Genomic DNA, 20727 nt, shown 5'->3' on the forward strand with positions numbered 1-20727 from the left:
CTTCTTAATGACCTTTCTAGTTTTCCATTTTGTAACTGAAAGATTATGCTGAACTTAGGCAGTTTAATGCTTACGTTCCTTTTGTCTTAGCTCTAGAATATGAGTATGGCAGTTTCTTCAAGTGAATAGTCCCAGAATGGCACACTGGAACTTGCCTCCCCCCCAGATAAATTAGCATCTGAATAGGGAATAATTTCTCCTTATTGCAACAGTATTCAGGAACATTTTGCTGACTTCCCATTGAATGTTCTGTTGGCAGGCAGGTATGTATTATAACATTAGCCTAGCTTCAAATAGCTTACAGAAGTGCCTTTCTGTGGGAGACAAACTGACAGAACATTGCTTCCATCGGTGATTCTTTCAGTGATCTGTTGGATTGCAGGTACCAGATTAATGCACTTTTTTCTTTTCTTCCCAACAGGAAGCCTAAAAAGGAAGAACATCTCAGTGAAGAGGCTGCCAAGGTGATTTCTAGCCTTCCTGACTTAACTTTCATGCATGCCAAGGTGTTGATGTTCCCAGCCACATTAACACCTTCAACAAGCTGCCAAGAAAAGGTAGACTAAAGTGATGTGAATTGGACGTTTTCTATTGATTTTCTTTTTCTTCCCTCTATGGGTCATTAAAAGCAATCTTGCTTTAATTAAAACAAACAAACAAAAAAATCAAGTTCAGATGATTTGTTGGTAAGCAGCACTAGAAAGGTATACATAGTTATGTATATTTATTTACATACCGAAGACCTAAATTTATATTAGAGAAAAAATGTAAATAACTGGGGGTAAAATCTTTTTGAAGATCTATTCTTTTTGTTGTGCTGGGGTGTATACATTTATGTCTTTGTGAAATACACTGGTGATGTCCTTCTTACAAAACTTTAAAAAGTTTAAATATATATATATATATATCCTAGAAACACATGATGGAAAAACTTCAATCTTCACAATGCGTGAAGTCCCCTTTAAAAGTTTTCAGATTGCATTGAGTGTCTTTTTCTTTCCTGCATATATTGAAATACTTTTTGATGGGAAAACAGAAGGTTACATCGAGGGGTTTCAGTTGTTGTTATTTAAAACTCACTATTTTCTCTTCTGTTATAACGAGCTTAGGATGTGTTCTTCCTTTTCTCCTCCCCCTTTCCTCCCCTGGTCGATTGGTTGGCTGATCAATTTTTGTTCTTAAACTTCAGTGGTATGGTTCTGTCGCTATGTAGCCTTTTGAAAGGTATGCTGGTAGTAACTTCTCGCTCCAGTTATGGATCCTTGTCTAAACACTTGATTTTTGGGTCGTTATGAGGCTGTCTGCTTTTAATCAGTTTGAATTGGAAAAGAAGGACCAAAACTATATGAATGTCTTACAATGAAATTTATCTGTTAAAAATTCTTATGTTCTGTTGTACCACTATTTCTGTTTGATTTTGCACAGTGTAAAATGACATAATCATAGATTGCTATGGTTTTAGGCTGTATATACAGTAAAAACTATGGGTTGTAAATGTTTGGGGAAATTCCTATGGAAAAAAGAGAGCTATGTAGAAGAACCTCTAAAAAGGTCAATGTGCATGCCCAAGGTCTTTTGAGATTTAAGTGTGTAAATTTCCTTTTAGCTTACACAAAATAAAATAATTTAAAAGATATATATGTATATGGTCTGTTTTCTTTTTATCCAGAATGTATACATTATTCTTCTTTCTGTTGATGCTAAAATTGATGTGCTGCATTAACTGTAGAACCTTTTAATTTTCATTGTGCAGTCCCACAATGCACATCTGTCCTGCAGAAGAAGCAGCAGACTTCTCTTCAGCTGTCCTGTCTCTTTGAATATATAACAGTGTAGTCTTTTATTTCTGCCTCTGACTTACAAGGTGCTGTGGCTCAAGACATGTTGGTATTTGAGATTAAAGACTTATTCAAAATAATAGGCAGTGCTGAACTGCAAGAAACACACATTCAGGTGATGTGGGAAGGAACACAAGTTTTGCCTGTTTCCCAGCTCTTCAGAGGATATTAGTGAACTATTTGGAATAGAGTCTGCAGGTAAGGCATGCTCTGGGTGCAGATGTTCTTTGAGGGGGCTTTGTGTGGGCAGAGTGACTAGCATCTAACCTTTCCTATGCACACAGCTCTTTAAGTGGTAGTCACCAGCACTTCATCAGCTGACAAGTGGTTCTGACAAACCTCCAATGCACTTCTCACCTCTTTGAATTCTCTGTCCTCTGACAGCACTTGGATCAGAAAAGGTAAAGTTAAAGTTTGATGTTACTAACAGATAAGCTGAAATGTTGTCCTTGCAGACTTTTCTCTTGTAGGAGTCCCTTGGAAAGATTAGTACTGGATGGAGCTCTACCTTTGTGAGCTCAGGAGTTTCAGTGAGTGGTGGCTGGTCAGAAATGAAAGAGCAGCTTGTGTAGTTGTGATAAAGGCTAAACTGACTCTTTTGCCTTCCAGTCAGTGATGCAGTGTGCAGTGCTATAGTAACAAACAAAAAAAAGAAAGAAGAAACCTGCACCCTTTTGTAGTCGAAAAGATTTATGCAAAAGCCAGCTGCTTTACCGTATACATCCAAAAAGCTTATGTTAGCTTTAGCACATTTTCACTGCAGCGCTGACTTCATGCCTGTTTCACCTCAAAATTGGCTTTGCTGTTCTCACAGGTTTAGCGTAGTGTTCTTTAATGCCTGCTTATTTTATGTTCATTTCTGTTTGGCTGCTGTAGGTTAAAAATGGCCCTTTTGTTCTTGTAGCTGTAGTGCGTCCCTTGGAGCTGGAGCAGTGGTATAGCTGCAGCAGAGAGCTATGGCTATTGTTCCAAGGAGAATATGTTTAGGAGCTGACTCATGATCCTTGTCTGGCAGCGAATGGACTGAAGTATTAAGGAGAGGTGGGGGGTGGAAGTGCCAGCTGCAAGTTGATCTTTAGTCTCCTCACAATTGCCTCTAGAGGCAGCTGCCCATTTGTCTTAGCAGTCCTCAAGTGCGGTCCTAGTGGCCTGCCATAAATGGGGGGAGGGAAGGAAATGGCAGGGGAAGGGATTTCTGCTTTGAGTGATAAACCAATCTGACGCTCTGTGAAACCTGGTGCTACCCACAGCATGTTTATGGGGGTTTTATGTTGTTTCTGCCAAAAATGAAAAATAAGCGATTACCTCTCACAGACCTACTCTGCTGAAAAACATAAATCTTCCATCTAAATTCAGCCTTTTGAGATGGATGCTGCTTGCCTTAAAAAGCAGTGTTGCTTTTCAGCTGCTTGTTTAATCTAACCCCTTCTTCCTTGTCAGTTATGGGATGGACAAACGCATTATTCTACCTCTCTCCTGTCTTTTAAAGGCAGTTTTGTCTACCACATGCAGTCTACATGGAGGTACCCTTCTCTGCTGTTCCTGAAACTCCATGGTTCAGTGCTGCCTTACCATGAGCTTTGCCACCTGCTGCACTGCCTGCAGTCCTTGAGGCTCTACGTCTTCCACAGAATACTATTAGTTTGACAGGTTCATTTTGAGATCCCAAAAATGAAGCTTATGAATAATGTACATAAATTCCCTCCTGTACAATTATTGTGTGCAGGGGCTAACTTTTATCATGCTGGATTGCTGAACACAGTTTTACGTGGTAGTGTGATTGCTGTTGGACTGCAGGACCACTGCTCTTCCAGCTGGATCTCCAGGGATCTGCATAGGATGCAAGAGAGGCTTAACTCAGTGTGTATATGATGGATCAGCCCTGGTGCAACTGCTTACCTCCAGGTACAACTCTTCTGTTCCACTTCTGTTCCTCTGTATAATTACCTTTTAGATTTCAGAGCAGTCTGAAAGCAGGATGCCTAGTTGCAAAATACACTTGAATATAATTTATAATAGCATACAGCAGCTTCTAGGAGTGTCCGCTTAGAAAAGCACAGAAGTTGGTTCATAATCAGGCCCCTGTGCTGAACAGGTGATAAAGGCAGCAGGCAGCCTGGTGTGCTCCCTTAGGTGAACCTGGAACATGAAAGTAGGGGAAAAGAAGTGCCTTATTTGCTCATTTGTTGTACTTTTAGGATTCAGCAACATCAGGAGTTAGGTGCATGTGCTAAGTAGCTGGAACTGCTGGAGCTCTTGTTTTTAATCTTGTCATCTCAAACTTGTAAGATGTGTTGTTATCCCTGCATTACGGCAGGGCTGCAGAGACCAGCTCTGTTTGATGTGCCCTGATCAGCTTTGAAGTTTGCCAGTGATGTCTGGGAAACACTCAACTGATAAAGGTGTCAAAAATACCTCACAGGCATGGTGGATGCTCACTGTCTTCCATCTGGATTCACTATATGGTCACCCAAGAGATTTATTCCTGTATTAAGGGGTTCTGAATCTTCTTCTGTGGATCCACTGTTGGTTTTTTTTTTTGTTTGGACTCTACTCACCTAATTTTAGGGCAAATATCCCCCAGAGGTTCATAACAATACATGTAGGAGTTAGGCTGTGTGCCTTAAATAAGCCTTGGGACTACTTGTAGAATGTGGAGGGGCAAAAAGAATACTTCTCTTCCAACTGAAACAGGCCGTGGTCCTGCAGAAGGTAAAATAATGAGTAACCAAGGACTAACACAAAGGAGAGTCAGGTACTGTAGATATTTTGAACGTTTGGTTAAATAGACTTAGTGGTCCTTTTTGTGTAGTTTTCCCTGTGCTTAATGATACTTTTACTGTGATTTTGTGTGTTTGGAATACGTATGCGCACATGCAGAAAACCTATCTTCATTCAAACATTCTGTTTCCTTCAGACAGTGAAGAACTGCAGTGAGCGCAGCTACTGAAACCAGGTGTGGTTTTAAAGATGGCCTTAATCTTATAAATGGCAGGAAGTATTGTCTCATCTGAGCTTGTCTTCAGCACTTGGAAGGCATTAAACAAAGGGAGAAAAGCAAGCACTTTGGATCAGACCTTAATCTTTGACTGGCCTTCAGCTGCTCGGGAGGATGATGCCTCTTAGGAAATGCTGTCCACATACCTCAGGTAACTGCGGCCTCATGCTGTAATGCAGAGAGCATGGCAAACCTCACTGTGAGGCACACAAGGTAGATGGCAATAGGACAAGGGGGAATGGTTTTAATCTACAGGAGCGGAGATTTAGATTAGCTGTCAGAGGGGAGTTTCTTACTGGAAGAGTAGTTGCACTGCTGACTGCCTTACTCCTGTAGATGCACCAGTTTAAGGGCTATACAGAAAATGAGGCAAGAAGTTTTGCTGGATCACTCCCAATGTCCCTTCATCTCTTCACTCAGCTCCAGGGCAGAGTGCTGGGTACAGAGTATTATTATTTTTGTTGCCCTCTCTTTCCTTGTCCACCTACGTGAAGCTCATTCTGGCAACTTTCCACCTCTTTTGGCCGGGGAGGAGGAAGCAGGGTGGAAAGGGAGGAACTAACAGCTGTCCTTTAGGTTTCTAATCAATGCAGCTCCTTAGCAGGATGGCAGTGTGAGCTCAGTCATTAGGAAAGCTGCTCTTTCATTCAGGAGGCAGCCTGAGCCAACTCTCCCCAGTCCGGGACCGAAGAGGTAAGGAGTTCAGGCTTTTCCAGCTTGTAGGCCCATCGCAGCTGGCACGGGCTCCTTTTCTTCCCAGTGTTTCATTTCTGCAGCCTGCTGGAGGACCTGCTGGCACCGGAGATGAGTCTGTCTGGGGAAACCAGCAGCATTTTGCACTGGGTGTGACTGAGTTTTTCTCCTCGTCATGAAAGCCTCCTTCATTTGAGATTGGAGTGGATGCAGGATGGGGATCAGGACTTAACTGTTAAGAAAGCTCAGAGTTGAATGGGTTTTTAAGAAAACAAGCTGGATGGGTGCTAAACACTCCAGGTGCTCTTAGCACTGTAGTTGTCCTTGGCCTTCATGAGCAATGCTGCCTATAGGGTAGGGTCCATTTATGGACCAGTAGGGTCTCATCAGTCTTTAGTCTGCCTTGTTCTCTTATTTGCTGCCTGCATTGCTTATTTCCGTCTACCTGAGTGCTTCTCACAGGAGTTCTTAGCTCATTTGTGTTTTAATCCTCCTGATTTGTCTGCAGCCCTGGTTGCTGTAATCTCTGCGGGTCACTGTGCAGTCTGCGTGTTTCTTACTCCACGGCTGTTTGCTGCCATCAGCACGTTTGATCATGGTTGAATTTACATCAAAGAATCACCTGACAAAGAAGCAGGCCTGATAATAGGCTCTGGTTTCTTCTCGGCAACCCAAACAGGTAGATGCAAACAAGGGAGCTCTGCTGGGATTGCAGGGGAGTTTGTGCTCTACTTTCAGCACTGCTTGCTTTGCTCTCCTGCCTGGTGGAGCCTGGCTCCCCCAGATAGAGCTGCCACTGGAAAAGGGGGAAGCAATGCAAAGAAAGGCCTCCTGTAAAACCAATTCACACATGGGAAATCCTCATTAGCTGGAGAGAGGGGGGAGGAAAAGATGCTCCGGCTGTTGCTATTGTAGCTGCAGAAGTGCAGCTCACACATTACAGCTGCAGCCGTGGTGTGATTGTTCCCTGCTTCTTCAGGGTTGCTCGAAGAATAGGCTGATAAATTCAAGAGCAGCTTCTCTAGCAGAACACTTCAGCTTAAGTGTCTAAATAGGGTTTTTGCATTTGCTTTTGTTTGTATAGTTTATGCTCCCCAGACCGTTTTCCCTGTCTAGAGCTGGCTGCGATGGTCACACATAGTTATATGTGATTATAGACAGATACCAAATGATGGGTACGTAACAATGTCTGCCTTCTATTCTGGGATTCTTTGAGACACTGGATGCCCTTCATATGCTTTACCTCTTCGGAGGACCTGTGTGCTTTAGGAAGAGGTGTTGGCTAGGAGCTAACATTGCACAGCTGGGCTCGGCCTGCTCGGTGGGGTTATCTGCATTGCTACAGGCTGGTGTAGTCATCAAGTTGAGATCAAGTCCCTGATTTCTGGGTTAACCACAGTCAAAAACCACACTTAAAATACTCTTTTCCTATGGTTGTTCTGGGTGATAAACTCAATATAAGATGAAGCTCTTGAAAACAGATTGCTTTAATCTGTTACAGCAGGGTGTTCCTTGGTACAAAAAGTTACCTGTGGGTGGCACAGGGTGTCCTGGGCTGACCTGACCGTACCAGGTTGCCTGTTCACTGCCTCCCTGCTCTGTGGCCAGGTCTGTTTCCCCCCCCATCCCTCCCTGAGCACACAGCAGCTCAGCCGGCCCTGCTCCCCTCTAACCCTTCAGCCCTGCTCCCCACGGGGACCTGCTGAGGTTCCCATTGCGCCCGTGGGTTCCAGCCTCTGCCGCAGGGAGCGGCGGTGAGGCAGGAGGTCACGGCAGGAGCACGGGGCGTGGGAGGGGAGGCGGGCTCAGGGCTGTGGCAGCAGGTTGCGACTCGCTGCCTCTCAGAGCTCATCCCCAGGGCCGCACTGAGGAGCCGTCCCTCCTGCCTGGCGCGTTTCACTCCCGTTCTCCCCCACCCCTTTGCCTTGGATTGCACAGCGCTGCGGTGTCTGCTCTCGGGTGTGGGACTGAAAACTGGTCGGACCGACCCGCAGCATATGATTCACCGGCCGCATTTCGGCCCTCGCTTTGTTCCCATGGTGTCTGTCTGCAGCTGGCACAGCCGTGCTCTCGTTGTCGTCCTGCGTGGTGCTGAGCCAGGAGCCCCCACCGGACAGCAGGGACTCAGTGCAGTCACCCTCCTTTGTGCAGGGGGTCCCGGTGACCTCTGATCTGTGATGTCCAACCTTTTGGGAGCACAGTTTGAGGGCAGAGGAGAGTTATCATTGTTGTATTAGAGTTACCCTGAACAAATGTGGCTGGTTTGAAAGCACTGTGGTGCCGGAGCAATAGGTTTAGCTGAGGGAAGGAAGATGTTCTGGTTCCATGCAGAGCTGCAGGGCTGGTGTCCTCCAACAGAGGAAAGGTGCCCTCAGCCCTGAGCTCAGAGCTCACTCCCAAGCCCTGCCGACGGCTGTGCTGAGAAATGACCATCCCAATGTCGGTACCATCTCTTCACAAGCTTGCAGGGTTTCATGGCATTTTATTCCCTAGCAAATGCAGGGCTTGGCACGGGCACAAAATCCGTGTCATCCCCGCTCACAGCAGGAAGGGAGGCAGAAAGGCAGCGTGGAGCGAGGGCTGTGTGCCAAGCTGCAGGAGAGGGGAGGAGCGGGGGAGGAAGCCCAGTGAATGGGGGGAAAAGGAGAGGAAGTGCCAGGGGAAATGGTCGAGGGGAAGCTGCACGAGGTGGGCAGCGGTGGCGGGGAAGAATGGAAGGAAATCCTTGCAGTAATGAGCAATTTAACTCCTGCTACTGCGGCTGGTGATATGCCTCCCCCTGGCAGCTGCTCCAGGTCCTGGGAGGAGTCGGTGGGTTTTTGGCAGCAGTGTGCTGGGACCAGGAAGATGGGCAGAAAGGCCTCCCTGCCTGCGGCTGGAGATGTGACCTGGCTGCTTCTCACCTGCTTTGTAAAGGGGTGGAAGAGCCCCACAGTCCAGTGGCTGAGGCAGTTACAGAAGGAGAGGAGATGCAGGGTGTGCACAGGGATGAGGAGGGGAGGCTGCAGCCCTCAGCCCTGGAGGCAGAGGAGCACCATGAAGCGCTGCATGTGGCTTTAGTCCCCTGCGTGGTGTCTGGGCAGTGCGAGGTTCCAGGGCAGCCGGGCTGTGCTGCAGGGACACATCCTCCGGGCCCGGGGAGCGTTACGGGCAGCAGGAGCGTGGTGAGATGGGGCGGCCTTCTGCTTTGCTGTCCTTGCCCCACTGCTGCTTTGCCGGCTGTTTCAGCCCCGTCAGTGCATCCCTGTGCCGGCTCCGTGTTGTCCGGCCGTAGAGCTCCTTAAACGCGTGGGAACCCGTTCGCTTCCAAAGGCTGGGCCGGGCTCCGTGCCTCGGCCATGGCGCTCGGTGCCGGAGGCAGCTCTGCATCTGCCGAAGCAGCCCCAGGGAAGGCAGGTGGTGATGACGCCGTGCCGGCAGGCGCTGCAGCAGCAGGCGGCCGGAGTGTTCGCGCTGCAGTCTCGGGCGTGCATCGGCCGTGCCTTGCGGGCAGAGATGCGATCTGCTCTCAGTCCCTCCCGCTTCACGTGCCCGCTGTCCCGCGGCCGGTTGCAGTGTCAGCCGGGCCGAGCTGCTGTCGGGCCGAGCTGCTTTTGGTTCTCTGCACGCTCAGAACGCTTCCGTGGGCGGTGGAGGCCGAGCGGTGCGTGCCGAGGGAGGAGAGGGGGGATGGGGGGGAAGGGCGGGGTCTGATGGAGTGCGCTGCCTCCAGCACGGACACACGAAGGGCTGAGAGCTCCCGGCTGCGGCCACCTGCGGGGCTGCACGGCCGGGGCACCGCGGGCAGCATTAACGGCGGCGGTTGTTTCCTGCTGGGATTTTAACGCCCTCAACCACAGCGCACGCTGTGCGTTAAACGCAGCCTGATCCCCATCCCTGCCCGCTTCCCTGCTCCGCCCGGCCCTGCCTCTTTCTCTTTGCAGACTGAAACACAGCCATCCGTTGTTTTATTTTAATCGTTTATTGTATAATATAAAACTACAAAAGTAAGACTGCTCATTTCCATGTACATTTGTCCAATTGTTTTCGATTACAGCCCATACCTACATGTGAATACAGTAATCTGGTTTCAGATGTATATGTCTGTAATATTGCATAGAAAAGGCACAGCTCTAAGGTCTGGGGGAGGGGAAAGGGGGAAGTTCAGCCTTTTTTTTTCTCTTTTTTTTTTTCTTCTTTTTTTTTTTTTTTTTGTTTGTTTGTTTGTTTTTCGACAAGAACAAGCCCTGTTCAAACAGCCATGCACTGAAACATGTCACACTATTTACACCTATTCCAGAATCTTGGCCTGTACGGATGCCTGTATGCAATGACACGAGGTGGGAGTTGAAGGTGGGTTCTATCAGCAATTGGATCGTAAAGAGGATCCGGAATCGCATCAGGTTCAGGAAAAGAAAAAGTGCTTAGAAAGAAACAAACCCCCCCCCCAAAAAAAAATATTTTTTTTATATATATATATATATATATATATATATATATATATATATATAAAACCCAAATGTATTGGTCTTGTTAATGAACAGAAGCACTGAAAGCAACTTGCACAGCAGAAACCCAAAACCTTGAGGGGGGGGGGGGGGGAACCCAAGCAGCTGCCCCAGCGCAGCTCACTGTGTGCCAGGGCAGCGAATGCCTGTCGGATGGGCCAGGGCTGCTCGCTCTGTGTAACTGTCGTAACAGTCACTGTGCCTTCATCACGTTGGTGCTAAACAACCCAGGCTGTTATCACTCAGCAGTGGGGGGGGGGGGGGAAATGGGATAAAAAAATACCTCAGGTCCAAATTGATTCTTACCGTGATTTTTTTCTTTGCAGGTTTCCAGCAACCGGACCCGTATTAGAAAGAGGGAGGGGGAGGGAAAAAACAGCCTGTGACCCATCCCTGTTCTGCCTGGAACTCGACTGGTTTGCTCTAAGTCTGGCTCCCATACCCTTGTTCATACAGATTTACATTCCTACGAGAGAATACATTCCTACCATACATTCTGTACATGTTACAATCCAGATGTTGTTAGCTTCACAATAAAATAAATATATTTACAGAAGGAAGAAGGAAAAAAAAAAAAAAGAATAAATAATTTAAGGGAAAAAAAATAATAATAACTTCAAATCCAAAGCTCTTTTATTCTGCTCCCCTCTTGTCACTTCATTGCACATTAATGTCACTCTCCATGCCTGGCATAGGGCTCCTGCTTGTTGGGACCTGGGCTGCAGCACTGCCTTGTGCGTGGGGAGCTGTAATTGGTGCTTGTCCCCTGTTCTGTGAGCACAAAACTGCAGTGAGCTGCGCCTGAGCAGCGGCACAGCGCTCCCAAAATAGCATTGATGTGAACTTCTGCCTAACATATGGCATTTGTTTGACTGTGTAAATAACCCCCAAAAACAAGGGCAGCTCCAGCATGCTCCCAATTGGTTTTTTTCACCGCGGTGATGTGAGCACAGGGCGAGTTACAGTGTGAGATGGCTGATGGTGCTGTGTGCCTCATGGGCACCGCTGCTTTGCCCAGAGAGGGGCTGAGCTGCTATGGGGGGCTGTGGCCGAGCAAGGGCCCTCCTGCTGCCATGGTCCCTGTGCTGTGTGTGGTCAGCGCTTGTGGTGGAAACAGTCACCTACGTGTCAAGTCTGTTGGATCCATCAGCATCACTGAGTTTGGTTTGGAAATAAAGGAACGAAACCTTCCCCTCCACCCCCCCATTCCTCCTTAGGCCAGCTGCCCCCAGCCCCACTCTGCAGGACAAAGGAATGCAGAAGCAGTTTGTGATTGGAAGTGGTGCCTTTTGTTTCCATCAAGAGTTCCTTCATTGCAAAATGCGTTTGCTTCTGCGCTCTGTCTGCGTGCAGATCTACGTTCCATCTATCTATCTCTACTCTAATAAATATACATGGCCTGGTTTAAAGTGCCAATTCATAGAAAGCTGCCTCCTTCCGAGGCGAGCGAGACCCAATTTCATCCATGACAAGAAGGGAGCAGAGCTGACTGAATATTGCCAAATGACGTACAACATAATTTAAAACTTCTTAAATAAATATAAAAGTTATTCCTAAAGAAGCCATAGGCATGTCAACAATATAGGTTGTAACCGGCGCTCAACAGCTAAAGTACCATCGGGAAGCTAAGATGCCACAGCGACTTCAGCAACAGGCATGATACGTTGCAAACATTTTGTCTTTAAATTAAAGGTACACCACAACAAACTCAAAAAATGCTATCGGTGCCGTAATGAGAAGACTTGTCAGGTGTTAATGGGGAGGGTGTGTGTGTAGGGGGGGGGAGAACCATGCATAGAAAGCTGTGTCTGTATATTTGTTGTAAAACAGGTCTATAAAGTGTAAAGCAGGTAACGCAGTGGATAGGAGAAACCAACCCTATACGAGATGCCGAGCGATGTAACACGACTGGCTCCAGTTTCAACAGCAATGGATACAAAAGCAAGTCCATCCAGTGCAGGTAAGAGATGAACTTCACTGCAGTAATACTGAAGTTGCCTTTTTCAGCACTTAGCACAGTGAGGTGGGGGCGAGGGAAGGAGAGATGCTCCAAGAAAGGGCCCCGCGGGTGCTGCCAGGGCTGCTGGCACGGAGCGGCAGCGCCGTCCCCTCTGGAGCCGCGGGGCGAAGGGGAGCAGCGCCGGCACTGCAGGGTGAAGTTCCACAGCTGTTCCCTGCCGAGCGCCCCGTGTACACGTTGGATGAAGACATGGCTCTGAGTTTGGGGATCACAGTAGTGCGCAGTGGGTACAGCAGGGAGCGGACACTGGCGAGGCTCCCACAGAAGCGGCTGCCAGCCCTTTCTTAAAGCACTTGGTTTGTTTTGTTTGCATTCAGGGAAACCGACTGCAGGCTTATTTGATCTAATTTTCTCTTTGCACCATACACATATAAAACGTTACAACTCTGTATAAAAGTACAAGTGGTTCTTGTACATCTGAATTATGCAGGAACTATGTGAGCAAATCCTATCAAAATAGCTATTTTTTTTTTCCTTTTTTTCTTTTTTTTCCGTGTGTATAAACAGCATTTGTTTTTAGAAAAAACAATATCATAAACTGCAGAATCTGTACAAAAATAGAAAATAAATTTGGGCAGCAGTTTCTGAACAGCCGTGTAAATGCAACGCTGAAAGAGGAGCGGGTTAATGCCTCCAAAAAGGCTGAGTTGCCAAGTCAGCCTCTACAGGGCTAAAATGGTACTGAGATTATCTAAATAATTCTTCTTTTTTTTTAACCTCTCGCGATAAAACTTATAGAAAAAATAGACAAATGTGCACATGCAATTTACAGCTTTCCCCTACATAATCCTTGTGCTTGGCTCGTACAATTTCGTTTTGTTTTTCTCTTTGTAACGTTGTCTACAATCCATGTTCTTTCCGATACCGGGATATTCGGTCTTCCTCGAGGAACCACTTGGAAAAAACAAAATACATTAGAAGTGGTTGTACGTGGATGAAGGCACTCCAACTCTGCTTGAAGCAAAAACTAGTGTGATCCTTTTCTCTTCCAAAAAGGCAAGCAAGGACGCATGCACAGTGCTGTGAATTGGGTGGGAGGGACGACGGAAATACTACCGAGTGTATATACTGGTACTTAAAATGAAAGAAATCAAAATAAAGAGAGAGAGAGAGAGAGAGAGAGAGCTGCTCTATTTCTGTACTTTAAGACCCAACAAGCACCTCCATGATGTGATCCAGTTCTGTGAGGTCCATTTTGAAAGGCTGATTTGGAGTTACTGGCTGACTGCTATACGGTGCCAGCGTCTTTAGGAGCTCATCCGCCGAGACGGGCGCCATTTTGGAGGCAGCCCCCGCAGCCGACGTGCAGGGGTCAAAATCGTACATGGACGTATCAATGTCAGCAAACAGAATGTCATCCAGGGTCAAGTCTGTGAGGAAACCTGTGGAAGTCGTGATCTCAAAGTTGCCAGGGAGTGGCTCCATGAGTTTGGATTCGGCCATTCTGCTCTCCGCGACGCCCTCGGGCTTGGGAACGCTGGACTCGCAGGGGTGGGCTTTAGAGTCACCAGCGGCTGATTCGGCTGCTACTGCTACTGCCTCTGCGGAGGTAGGTGCGGGACAGAGCTCCTCGATTTCATCCAAGGCTGAGGAGAAGCTGTCCTTGACTGGCTGGAGAGCAGGAGGTGGTAGTTTTGTCAGACCGTCGTGCTGGACAGTCGGGGAAGTGCAAAAAGTGTCGTCCTCGAGCAAAGAGGCTGGGGTGAGGCAGGACTCCAGGGATGTAGTGCTTACCAAGTCAGTGGGGAGCAGGGACGGGGAGGCGAGGTGGCTGAAGGCTGGCTGGGCCTCGCGGAAGTTGTCGCTGAGAGGGTCAGTGGGCTGCGACGCGGTCACAAACACGGGCCTCAAGCTGCCTTCTTGTTTGAGTTCTTCCTGGATTCGCCTCAGCATGTTGTTAATTAAAACTGTCTTTTGCAAGCTTGGCTCGGTTAATGGCCTGTGGTTATAAAGTTTCATAAGGGAAATGTTGAAGATAGTCTGACGCTGTAAGGTGTATGACACCTTAGAGGGACCGTCAGTAGGAGACACCACTTTGCCTTCCAGCCCATCTTCATGCTCGTCAAACTTCCGCTTTCCTCCTTTCCCCAACATATATCTGAAAGGAAGGAGAAGGCACTGATGAAGACAGAGAAGCTGAAATCTGCTCTCCTTTTCCCACCCAAGCAAGTTACCCAGTTGATCCCTATTCCCTGTCCAGGTGTGGGCAGCCCAGATGTCTCGTGCCCCCCTTGTCAGCCCAAGCACTTGGAGCCACCTGAATAAAACTCACACTTTGCTCACAGAGGGGTGATGGAGAAGTAGAAGCAACCTGAACTCCATGCTCTGCTCCATCACTTTTAAGCATGGCTACACTGGCAAATCCTAAGCAGGAACTAGAGCAGCACCTGTAAAACTCAAGCCCCTGTGTAGCTGGTGGCAGGTTTCCCCCTGGCACGTGTGATGAAGTGCATGGTCCCATGTATCTGCAAGCTACAGGCTGCTAAATGCACCTTAGAATTTCCTGACTGCTGCAGGAGCGCCACTAGGCATGAAAACACAACACACTCTTCTTGCAAGTCATTTCCCTTTTTGTTTGGAGCTATGTTCATGGGGGGAAGGGGAACGAGGCTCAAGCAATCATGCACTGAGAGAGTCCTCAGCGAACAGAGAGACCTCAGTGAAGTCTGGGAATTGAGCTCCTTGGATAGGCGCATCTCTGACCTCATGGGTTTATTTAAATGACTGCATATGGCCTACACGACTGGAGCAGGAAACCCAGTTATTTCCCCCATCACAAAATTAGATAAATTACAGACAAAGAAGAAGAGCCACCAGGTCATTTAGCCTGATGGCCAAGTTAATTCTCTGCACACTCTGCTGCCGCAGTGGGGGCCCCAGACCCAGCCAGCACAGTGCATGGGGTGTGGGGACATAGGCACCTTCCATCAGAGAGCCCTCCAGGTGCAGGGCAGCCATGGGGCACCCAACTGAGGCACAGCCCCAGCCCCATGCTGAGGACAGGCATGTGGAACAAGGGCTGCATGGCACAGGGTTCAGCGGGCACCGCCTGCTGCAGCGTGGGAGGGCTGTGCTGGTGGGGGCAGGAAATGCTGTCACACGGCAGCTGAGATCCTCTCCTGGGCCCCTCCCTCACCACCTCCAGCCGGGCTTCCCAGAGCCCCTGGGTGGCTTCTCTTCTCCCAAACCAAGGTGCTTTCCTTGCTCAGAGTGGCGACAGGCACAGCCCTGTGTTGTGCATCTGAGCAGGGCAGACTGGAGAGCCCGAAGTTTCATTATACAGCTGCCTCCCAGCTCTCATACAGAGACACAGCATGCCTTCCTTATTGGAGCACCATTCCCAGTTCCCCCAGCCCACAAAGTGACGGAGCCGGGCGGGTGTGAGGCGTTTGGTCACCGCATGCTGGCCAGACAGACAGCACTGCTTAGGACATGCAGACAGCCGCAGGAACGTCTGCGGAGCACTGAAAAGAGAAGAGCCCTCACAGAATGGGAGAGACAGAAAGGGGCAAAAGAAGACAGGGTTCTGATGGAAAAAAGGAATGAGGTTCAGAAAGCATTTGCTGGATGCAAAATCCCGAATCAGATTGGGTTGAAGTGAGCATTTTCTGGTTAAAAATAAGTCCCAAATCGAGATCGTTTTCTAGCATATTATGCAATTAAAAAAAGCAAGGCGGGGGGAGGGAACAGCTCAGCAGAGCTGAGGAACAGGCAGGCTGCGATCCAAGCGCCTTGGCCAGCTCCCAGCAGTCCCCGCGCCTGGAATCTCGGGTGAGCAAAACCTCTGAAATGTAGCACTACTGCCGGGCTCTGGTTTTTCTCCTCTCCCTGCTGTCACTTGCATGGACTACTCCGGAGCCACGCACGTGGGCTGGGGATGCTGGGGAGGATCTCCTGTTCAAATATTCACAGCCAACACGCCTCCTGTGACTTCCGACAAATACAGCAAGAACGGGAGCTGGAGGCCAGCACGAATCCCAAGTCCTACCGGGCTCCAGCACGCGCTAAAGGAGCTGTGGGTCACAGGGAGGGCCTGCAGCTTCCCACCCCTTCCTACTCACTCCTCCCCTGAAAAAAGACAGGCTCTGTCCTACAGACATACCGACGTTTCATCCGCAACACTCTATCTATTTAAAGAGAGATCTGTTAATGGCTCAGGGACTGCATGAGTTTTGAAGCTTGTCAGACTCCGAGAGGAATGTACAAAAATATTTGCTGCACAAAGCCAACCTTTTTCCTCAGGATAAAGAAAACACCATCGTGGTGGCCGTGCTTTGCTCCTTACACTGGATGATGAAATGGTATTATCGGGGACATTGGCACACATCTCTAATGAACTCCAATGAGTCGGCTGCTGTCGCACGCACCCAAGATGGAGGTGCTGGTACTGCTGGACATTTTCTAAGCCAGGCAACAGCGATGGGATCATCATTAGTAAACACAACGATAAGCTCTCCACGTCGTGTTCCAGGAAGCTGAGAATGATTCAAGGTTTCCTGTATGTATGACTGTCATGCTTTCACATCTCGCTCGATCTTCACGTAGCTTAGTTCAGAGCTTGTCCTTTGCAAAGACAGAACAGACCAGGAAAACTCAACATTTAACCCCCTAGGTTTTCAGTGTGGCTTCCAGTTCTCCCCAGAAACGCTGTTTGAAAAGCATTTAACTATTAAAGGCACAAAGCAGGACTGCAGCCCAAGCAGGAGTGTTTTATTGCCCCAGATGGGGACTCAAACGAACACTGCTACGCTCCCAGCTGTGTAGGGTTCTACTTTATTCCCTTCTCCTCCAGCATGCAAATGGGAATTGTAAAAACATTTTCCTCCAGTTTCCATAAACCACTTTATTCACTCCAAGAGAAGCAAGGAGGCCGTATCTTTTCAGACCAAGTGATGCTGTTGGTAAGAACAGACACGCTTTGAGTCCTGCAAGGTTTTCTCTGGATCTCTGTAATTGTGCAGTTTCGGACTGCCTGTTTGTTCTTTACAGTTCAAACCACCTCCTCCTACCAGCAGCTTCATGCCTACATTAGAGAGATCCCTTTTGCACATCTTAAGGCATCGCATGCCATAAAGGCAAGCTGCAAGCTCAAACGCTTCCAACAAAACCCTCACTGGTAACCTCTCCAGCCAGAGCTCCTGCCTGGAAAACAAAGGCACCGAACTTACAGAGCTGGCTCGGCAAAGACTGAGGGTGAGAGCAGGCTGGCTTTGCACCCTTCCAAGCACGGGAAGTTGGAGTCCTATGGAACAGAGACAGAGGTTTGGTATGCAAGTTAGTTTCTGAACGTTACTTAGGTATGTGGAACTAAAAGGCTGAAGAAAGGCCATGGAAAAAAAAATGAATTTATCCAAGGAAGGAGGGTGGGGAATGAGCTGGAGATTTTCCCCAACATTATCCACCAGTTGGCCGCAGAGCTGGAAGATCCAGACCCAGAAGCTGAATCATTGTTGCTGAGAAAGATGCAGTTTGCTTTTATGCCCATTTAGGGTGATTGCACGTGCCTCAGAGCCAGAGAAATGTTAGCATTGTTTGGGAGCTGGCTTCTCTTAATTGAAAAACAAAAGTCATATATATATATTCTTTCTTTGTGTGTCATTTAGTGTCCTTCCATTGGTGCTCTTCAGACTGAGCTGGGGGGAAATACAGTTGGGGCTCAGCAGAAGAGATCATCAGCTTGGACTGACCACACAGGATAAAGTTTATGCAGTGCCTGCCTGTGCCTCCCAGCCTGCCTGGTGGCCAACCCTGGGCTCTGCAGGGAGAGGGGCGCACACATCGAGGCAGAGATGCTGGTTTATGCCATTAGTCCTTGTTACTGCTGGGCTATTTCTAAAGAAGTCATTGTTAGTTGGGTGTTTGGCATGGGGAAGCGCTGGATATACTGGGGGGGGGGGGGGAACAGAAAAGAAGAAAAGAAAAAAAAAAGAGAGGGAAAGGTGATTAATGTTAACTCACAAAGGTTTGTAACAGCTTTGTTTGAAATGCCTCTTGAGGCTGAGGGCTCTTCTTGGAAATCACTCCCACAGCTCACAAGCACCCTGGCTCACTGGAGCAGATGGGAAGGAAGACAAAGAAAGAAGAACTGGGCACCAAGAGGGACACAGTCTTCAAGAAGTTGCTTTTCCACTCACATTGCTGCTGCCCCATCAGCCAGCCTGGAGGATGAGCAGATGAATCTAGCAAGGCTCGCTATTAGAACCAGCAGCACATTGCTCACAAAGGTGAACGCACCCAACTGCAGAGCATACAGGCAGCCAGTTTCCCCACATCTGGAGCATGGAGCATTATTTCCCTCTCCTCCATCCCTTGCTCCTCATCCTTGAGGGCTGTGTTGGCTGTATCCGGGCCCCACGGTAGTCAATGAGAGTTTTGTTACAGCCTTCAGCAGGATCAGGGTTTGGCACCAAGAGCTGCAGGACCGAAATAAAAAGGTCTTTTGTGCCAACTGTGTTGGACTGGCAAGATGAGGGCCAGCTCCTCAGCGCTAGCAGAGGTGTGCACACCCCACAGGTATCACTGAGCTGCCCAGCCCAGCTTGAGGGGTCACCTGAACCCACAGCCAGCTCCCATGGCTTCCAAGGATCCATCCCTGAGAGCTGGGGAGGCAGAGAGGTACCTCTAACCCCCCCACAGTTTCAATTGTGGTCTTTAAATCCTGGTACGACAGCATCCCAGGGAGCTGTACAGCACGTACTATGCAGCAGCGCACAGCTACATTCAGCATGCTGCAGCTGGCTCACACGTTGTGAACTGACAGGGCTTTGGTGTGGGTGGTTTTTTTGTGTGTTTTTTTGTTTGTTTTGCAAGGCTGCTTCTCAGGATCTGATGCAGATTTTACTTGTTTGAGTTGAATGCGCCTGCGCCGGCTGGTTGAAGGGAGGGCTGCTGATGAGTGCTGCTGGGTAAGGATCTGCTCTAGCAGCAGAGGTGAGCAGGAGACACAAAGGCCAACCCAATGAGAGGGGTGGTGTGGAGAGAGCTGTGCTGGGCTTTGTGCCCCTCCAGAACCATGCTCTCTCATTTACGAGGGTTGTTTTCCCCGACACTTACATTTTACATTAATTCTGGATGGGTTTTTGTTTTGTTTTTTTAAACGGAGTGAGGTTTAATAAGCGCTTACAAAACTCTCCTTCAGAGCTGTATTAAAAAATTGGCCTCCTGGGTAGCTGTGTGCTTCCAGAGAGCACAGGGAATTGCTTTCATGTTTGCAAGCCTTCAGCACACGGCCGCCGGTGCCAGCAGTAGCTGTCAGTGGCAGCTATTTCTCCCCTCTCCCTGCAGGCTCAGCATCAGCACCCACCCACCCACCCTGGAAGGCTGCAAGAGGCCTTTCCAGGCTCAGGCTGAACTGGAAATAAAGGCAGCCATGGTGGGCAATGCTCAGTGGTTGGCCTAAGAACCATTTAGCACAAGGAAAGCTGGCACAGGGCAGCAGAAGCTTGGATGCTCGTGTTTCTGGAGTGCAGCCCCATCTGTGGTTTGACTTCAGTGCTGGTAGCCCAGAGCCCCCCAGGCCCCAAAGGAACGTCCACGTTCATCAGAAAGTAGAGTGAAGCCTTCCCCAGCAAATAAGCAATGCAATTATAAAGGCAGTCAATAGCGTAACGCCAGCAAACGTGTTCCAGCGATATTTTGAAACTGTAATCTGATCCTACTGTTTCCATCCTCGTGCCTTGCCTGCTCTCCCTTGTTGCATACTGTACTATTTGAGGCCCAGAGGGCAGAGCAAGCTCTGGCTGTTTGTTAATGATCAGAAACTGCGTTTTGAGCACAGCTCTCCATGCGCCGCCCACACGACTTTCTTGATAGTTTGTGAAGCTCTCAGCCTGCCCAGGCCCTGTTAGAAGGCTCTCTGGGAAACAAAAGCGAGCAAAACAACCAGAAACACAACTTGCAAGCACCACTTCTGCCTTCGCTTTCCAGCTCGTTCCTAGCAGCGCTAAAAAAAATAAGAAGGCAAAGCTGCAGTCTAAGGCAATCTCCAACTCTGCAATGTGTTAAGCCTTGCAGGAAACATATGCTTCTATTAAATTGGAAACAGTTTCTAATGCTGTCAGATTGCTAAATGTAACTTGTTCTCTTGGAAGGAGCCGAGCGGTTCTCATGTTTTTGACTAACTGCACGCACCGAGCAGAGCGCGTCCGATAAAGCTGCAATAAATATAAGGCTCCAATAAATATAGCTTAGGATAAATTACTGCCTCATTAAGTAATTATTTGGAAAAAAGGAGAGCAGGTTTTCTAGATTATAGCCATGTTATTAAGGGTGTTTATAATATTAAGAATTCTATCGGGGTAGCAGAACTTAATACAAGTTTAAATCAGACGGGCACTTGTTAGCTCGTTAAGCCATTAAAATCTGCCCTGGCAGAAGCAGGAGGTGAACAAGACAACACAGGTTAGCTGGGAGCACTGCAGCCCAGCTATGAGCAATGAGGACGGCTCGTTTCAGCACAGGGAGCAGGTAGAGCTGCTAGGCAGCATTCTGAGGCTAGAAAAACAGCTCTTATTCTCATACAAGGTAGTGGTATTTACTACAAAAAAAAGGGATTGCTCAGCAGAAGAAATGTCTGCTGCAAATGTCTTGTAGCAGCTTGATGTGGGCCTTGGTGGCAGACTGCCACTGGGAGCCATGACCCAGGTGATCACAGGGCATGATGCCCTCCTCTGTACAGACACCTCCATTCAG

At 48.3% G+C, this 20727-nt stretch overlaps 3 protein-coding genes across 16 annotated transcripts in view; 2 read left to right on the forward strand and 1 right to left on the reverse strand.

Annotated features, from left to right (window-relative positions):
- AFTPH (aftiphilin) overlaps nt 1–1636 on the forward strand; it is a 45694-nt gene extending 44058 nt beyond the window's left edge. For all 8 annotated transcript variants that reach the window (XR_014944328.1, XR_014944329.1, XR_014944330.1 and 5 more), the window contains one exon: nt 422–1636. Coding sequence is in view for 5 of the 8 variants with exons in the window: in XM_085542378.1 (XP_085398504.1) it covers nt 422–566 (145 nt within the window). In the remaining 3 variants the exon portion in view is untranslated. The remainder of the gene's footprint in view (nt 1–421) is intronic.
- A 139-nt stretch (nt 1637–1775) lies between these two features.
- Nucleotides 1776–9974, forward strand: LOC146761224 (uncharacterized). The gene is made up of 5 exons (XM_085542388.1): nt 1776–2036; nt 2123–2239; nt 3565–3743; nt 4756–4987; nt 6038–9974. Exon 5 carries the CDS (start codon nt 8868–8870, stop codon nt 9351–9353), a length of 486 nt encoding a protein of 161 aa, XP_085398514.1. The 5' UTR covers nt 1776–2036; nt 2123–2239; nt 3565–3743; nt 4756–4987; nt 6038–8867; the 3' UTR covers nt 9354–9974.
- Nucleotides 9472–20727, reverse strand: part of SERTAD2 (SERTA domain containing 2) — a 72348-nt gene continuing 61092 nt past the window's right edge. For 6 of the 7 annotated variants that reach the window (XM_015856524.3, XM_085542382.1, XM_085542384.1 and 3 more), the window contains one exon: nt 9472–14134. In XM_015856524.3, coding sequence (XP_015712010.1) covers nt 13180–14134 — 955 coding nt within the window. In that variant the 3' untranslated portion in view covers nt 9472–13179. Of the gene's footprint in view, nt 14135–16266; nt 16587–20727 lie in introns of those variants that run through there. The other variant, XM_085542383.1, reaches the window with a different exon arrangement.

This window comes from Coturnix japonica, chromosome 3, assembly GCF_054131305.1.
Source record: "Coturnix japonica strain WE chromosome 3, WE-NBRP24, whole genome shotgun sequence".
NCBI lineage: Eukaryota > Metazoa > Chordata > Aves > Galliformes > Phasianidae > Coturnix > Coturnix japonica.

Excerpts from the sequence above, each read along its gene's own strand:
- LOC146761224 (XM_085542388.1), top strand. The coding sequence starts at position 8,868 with ATGGCGCTCGGTGCCGGAGGCAGCTCTGCATCTGCCGAAGCAGCCCCA.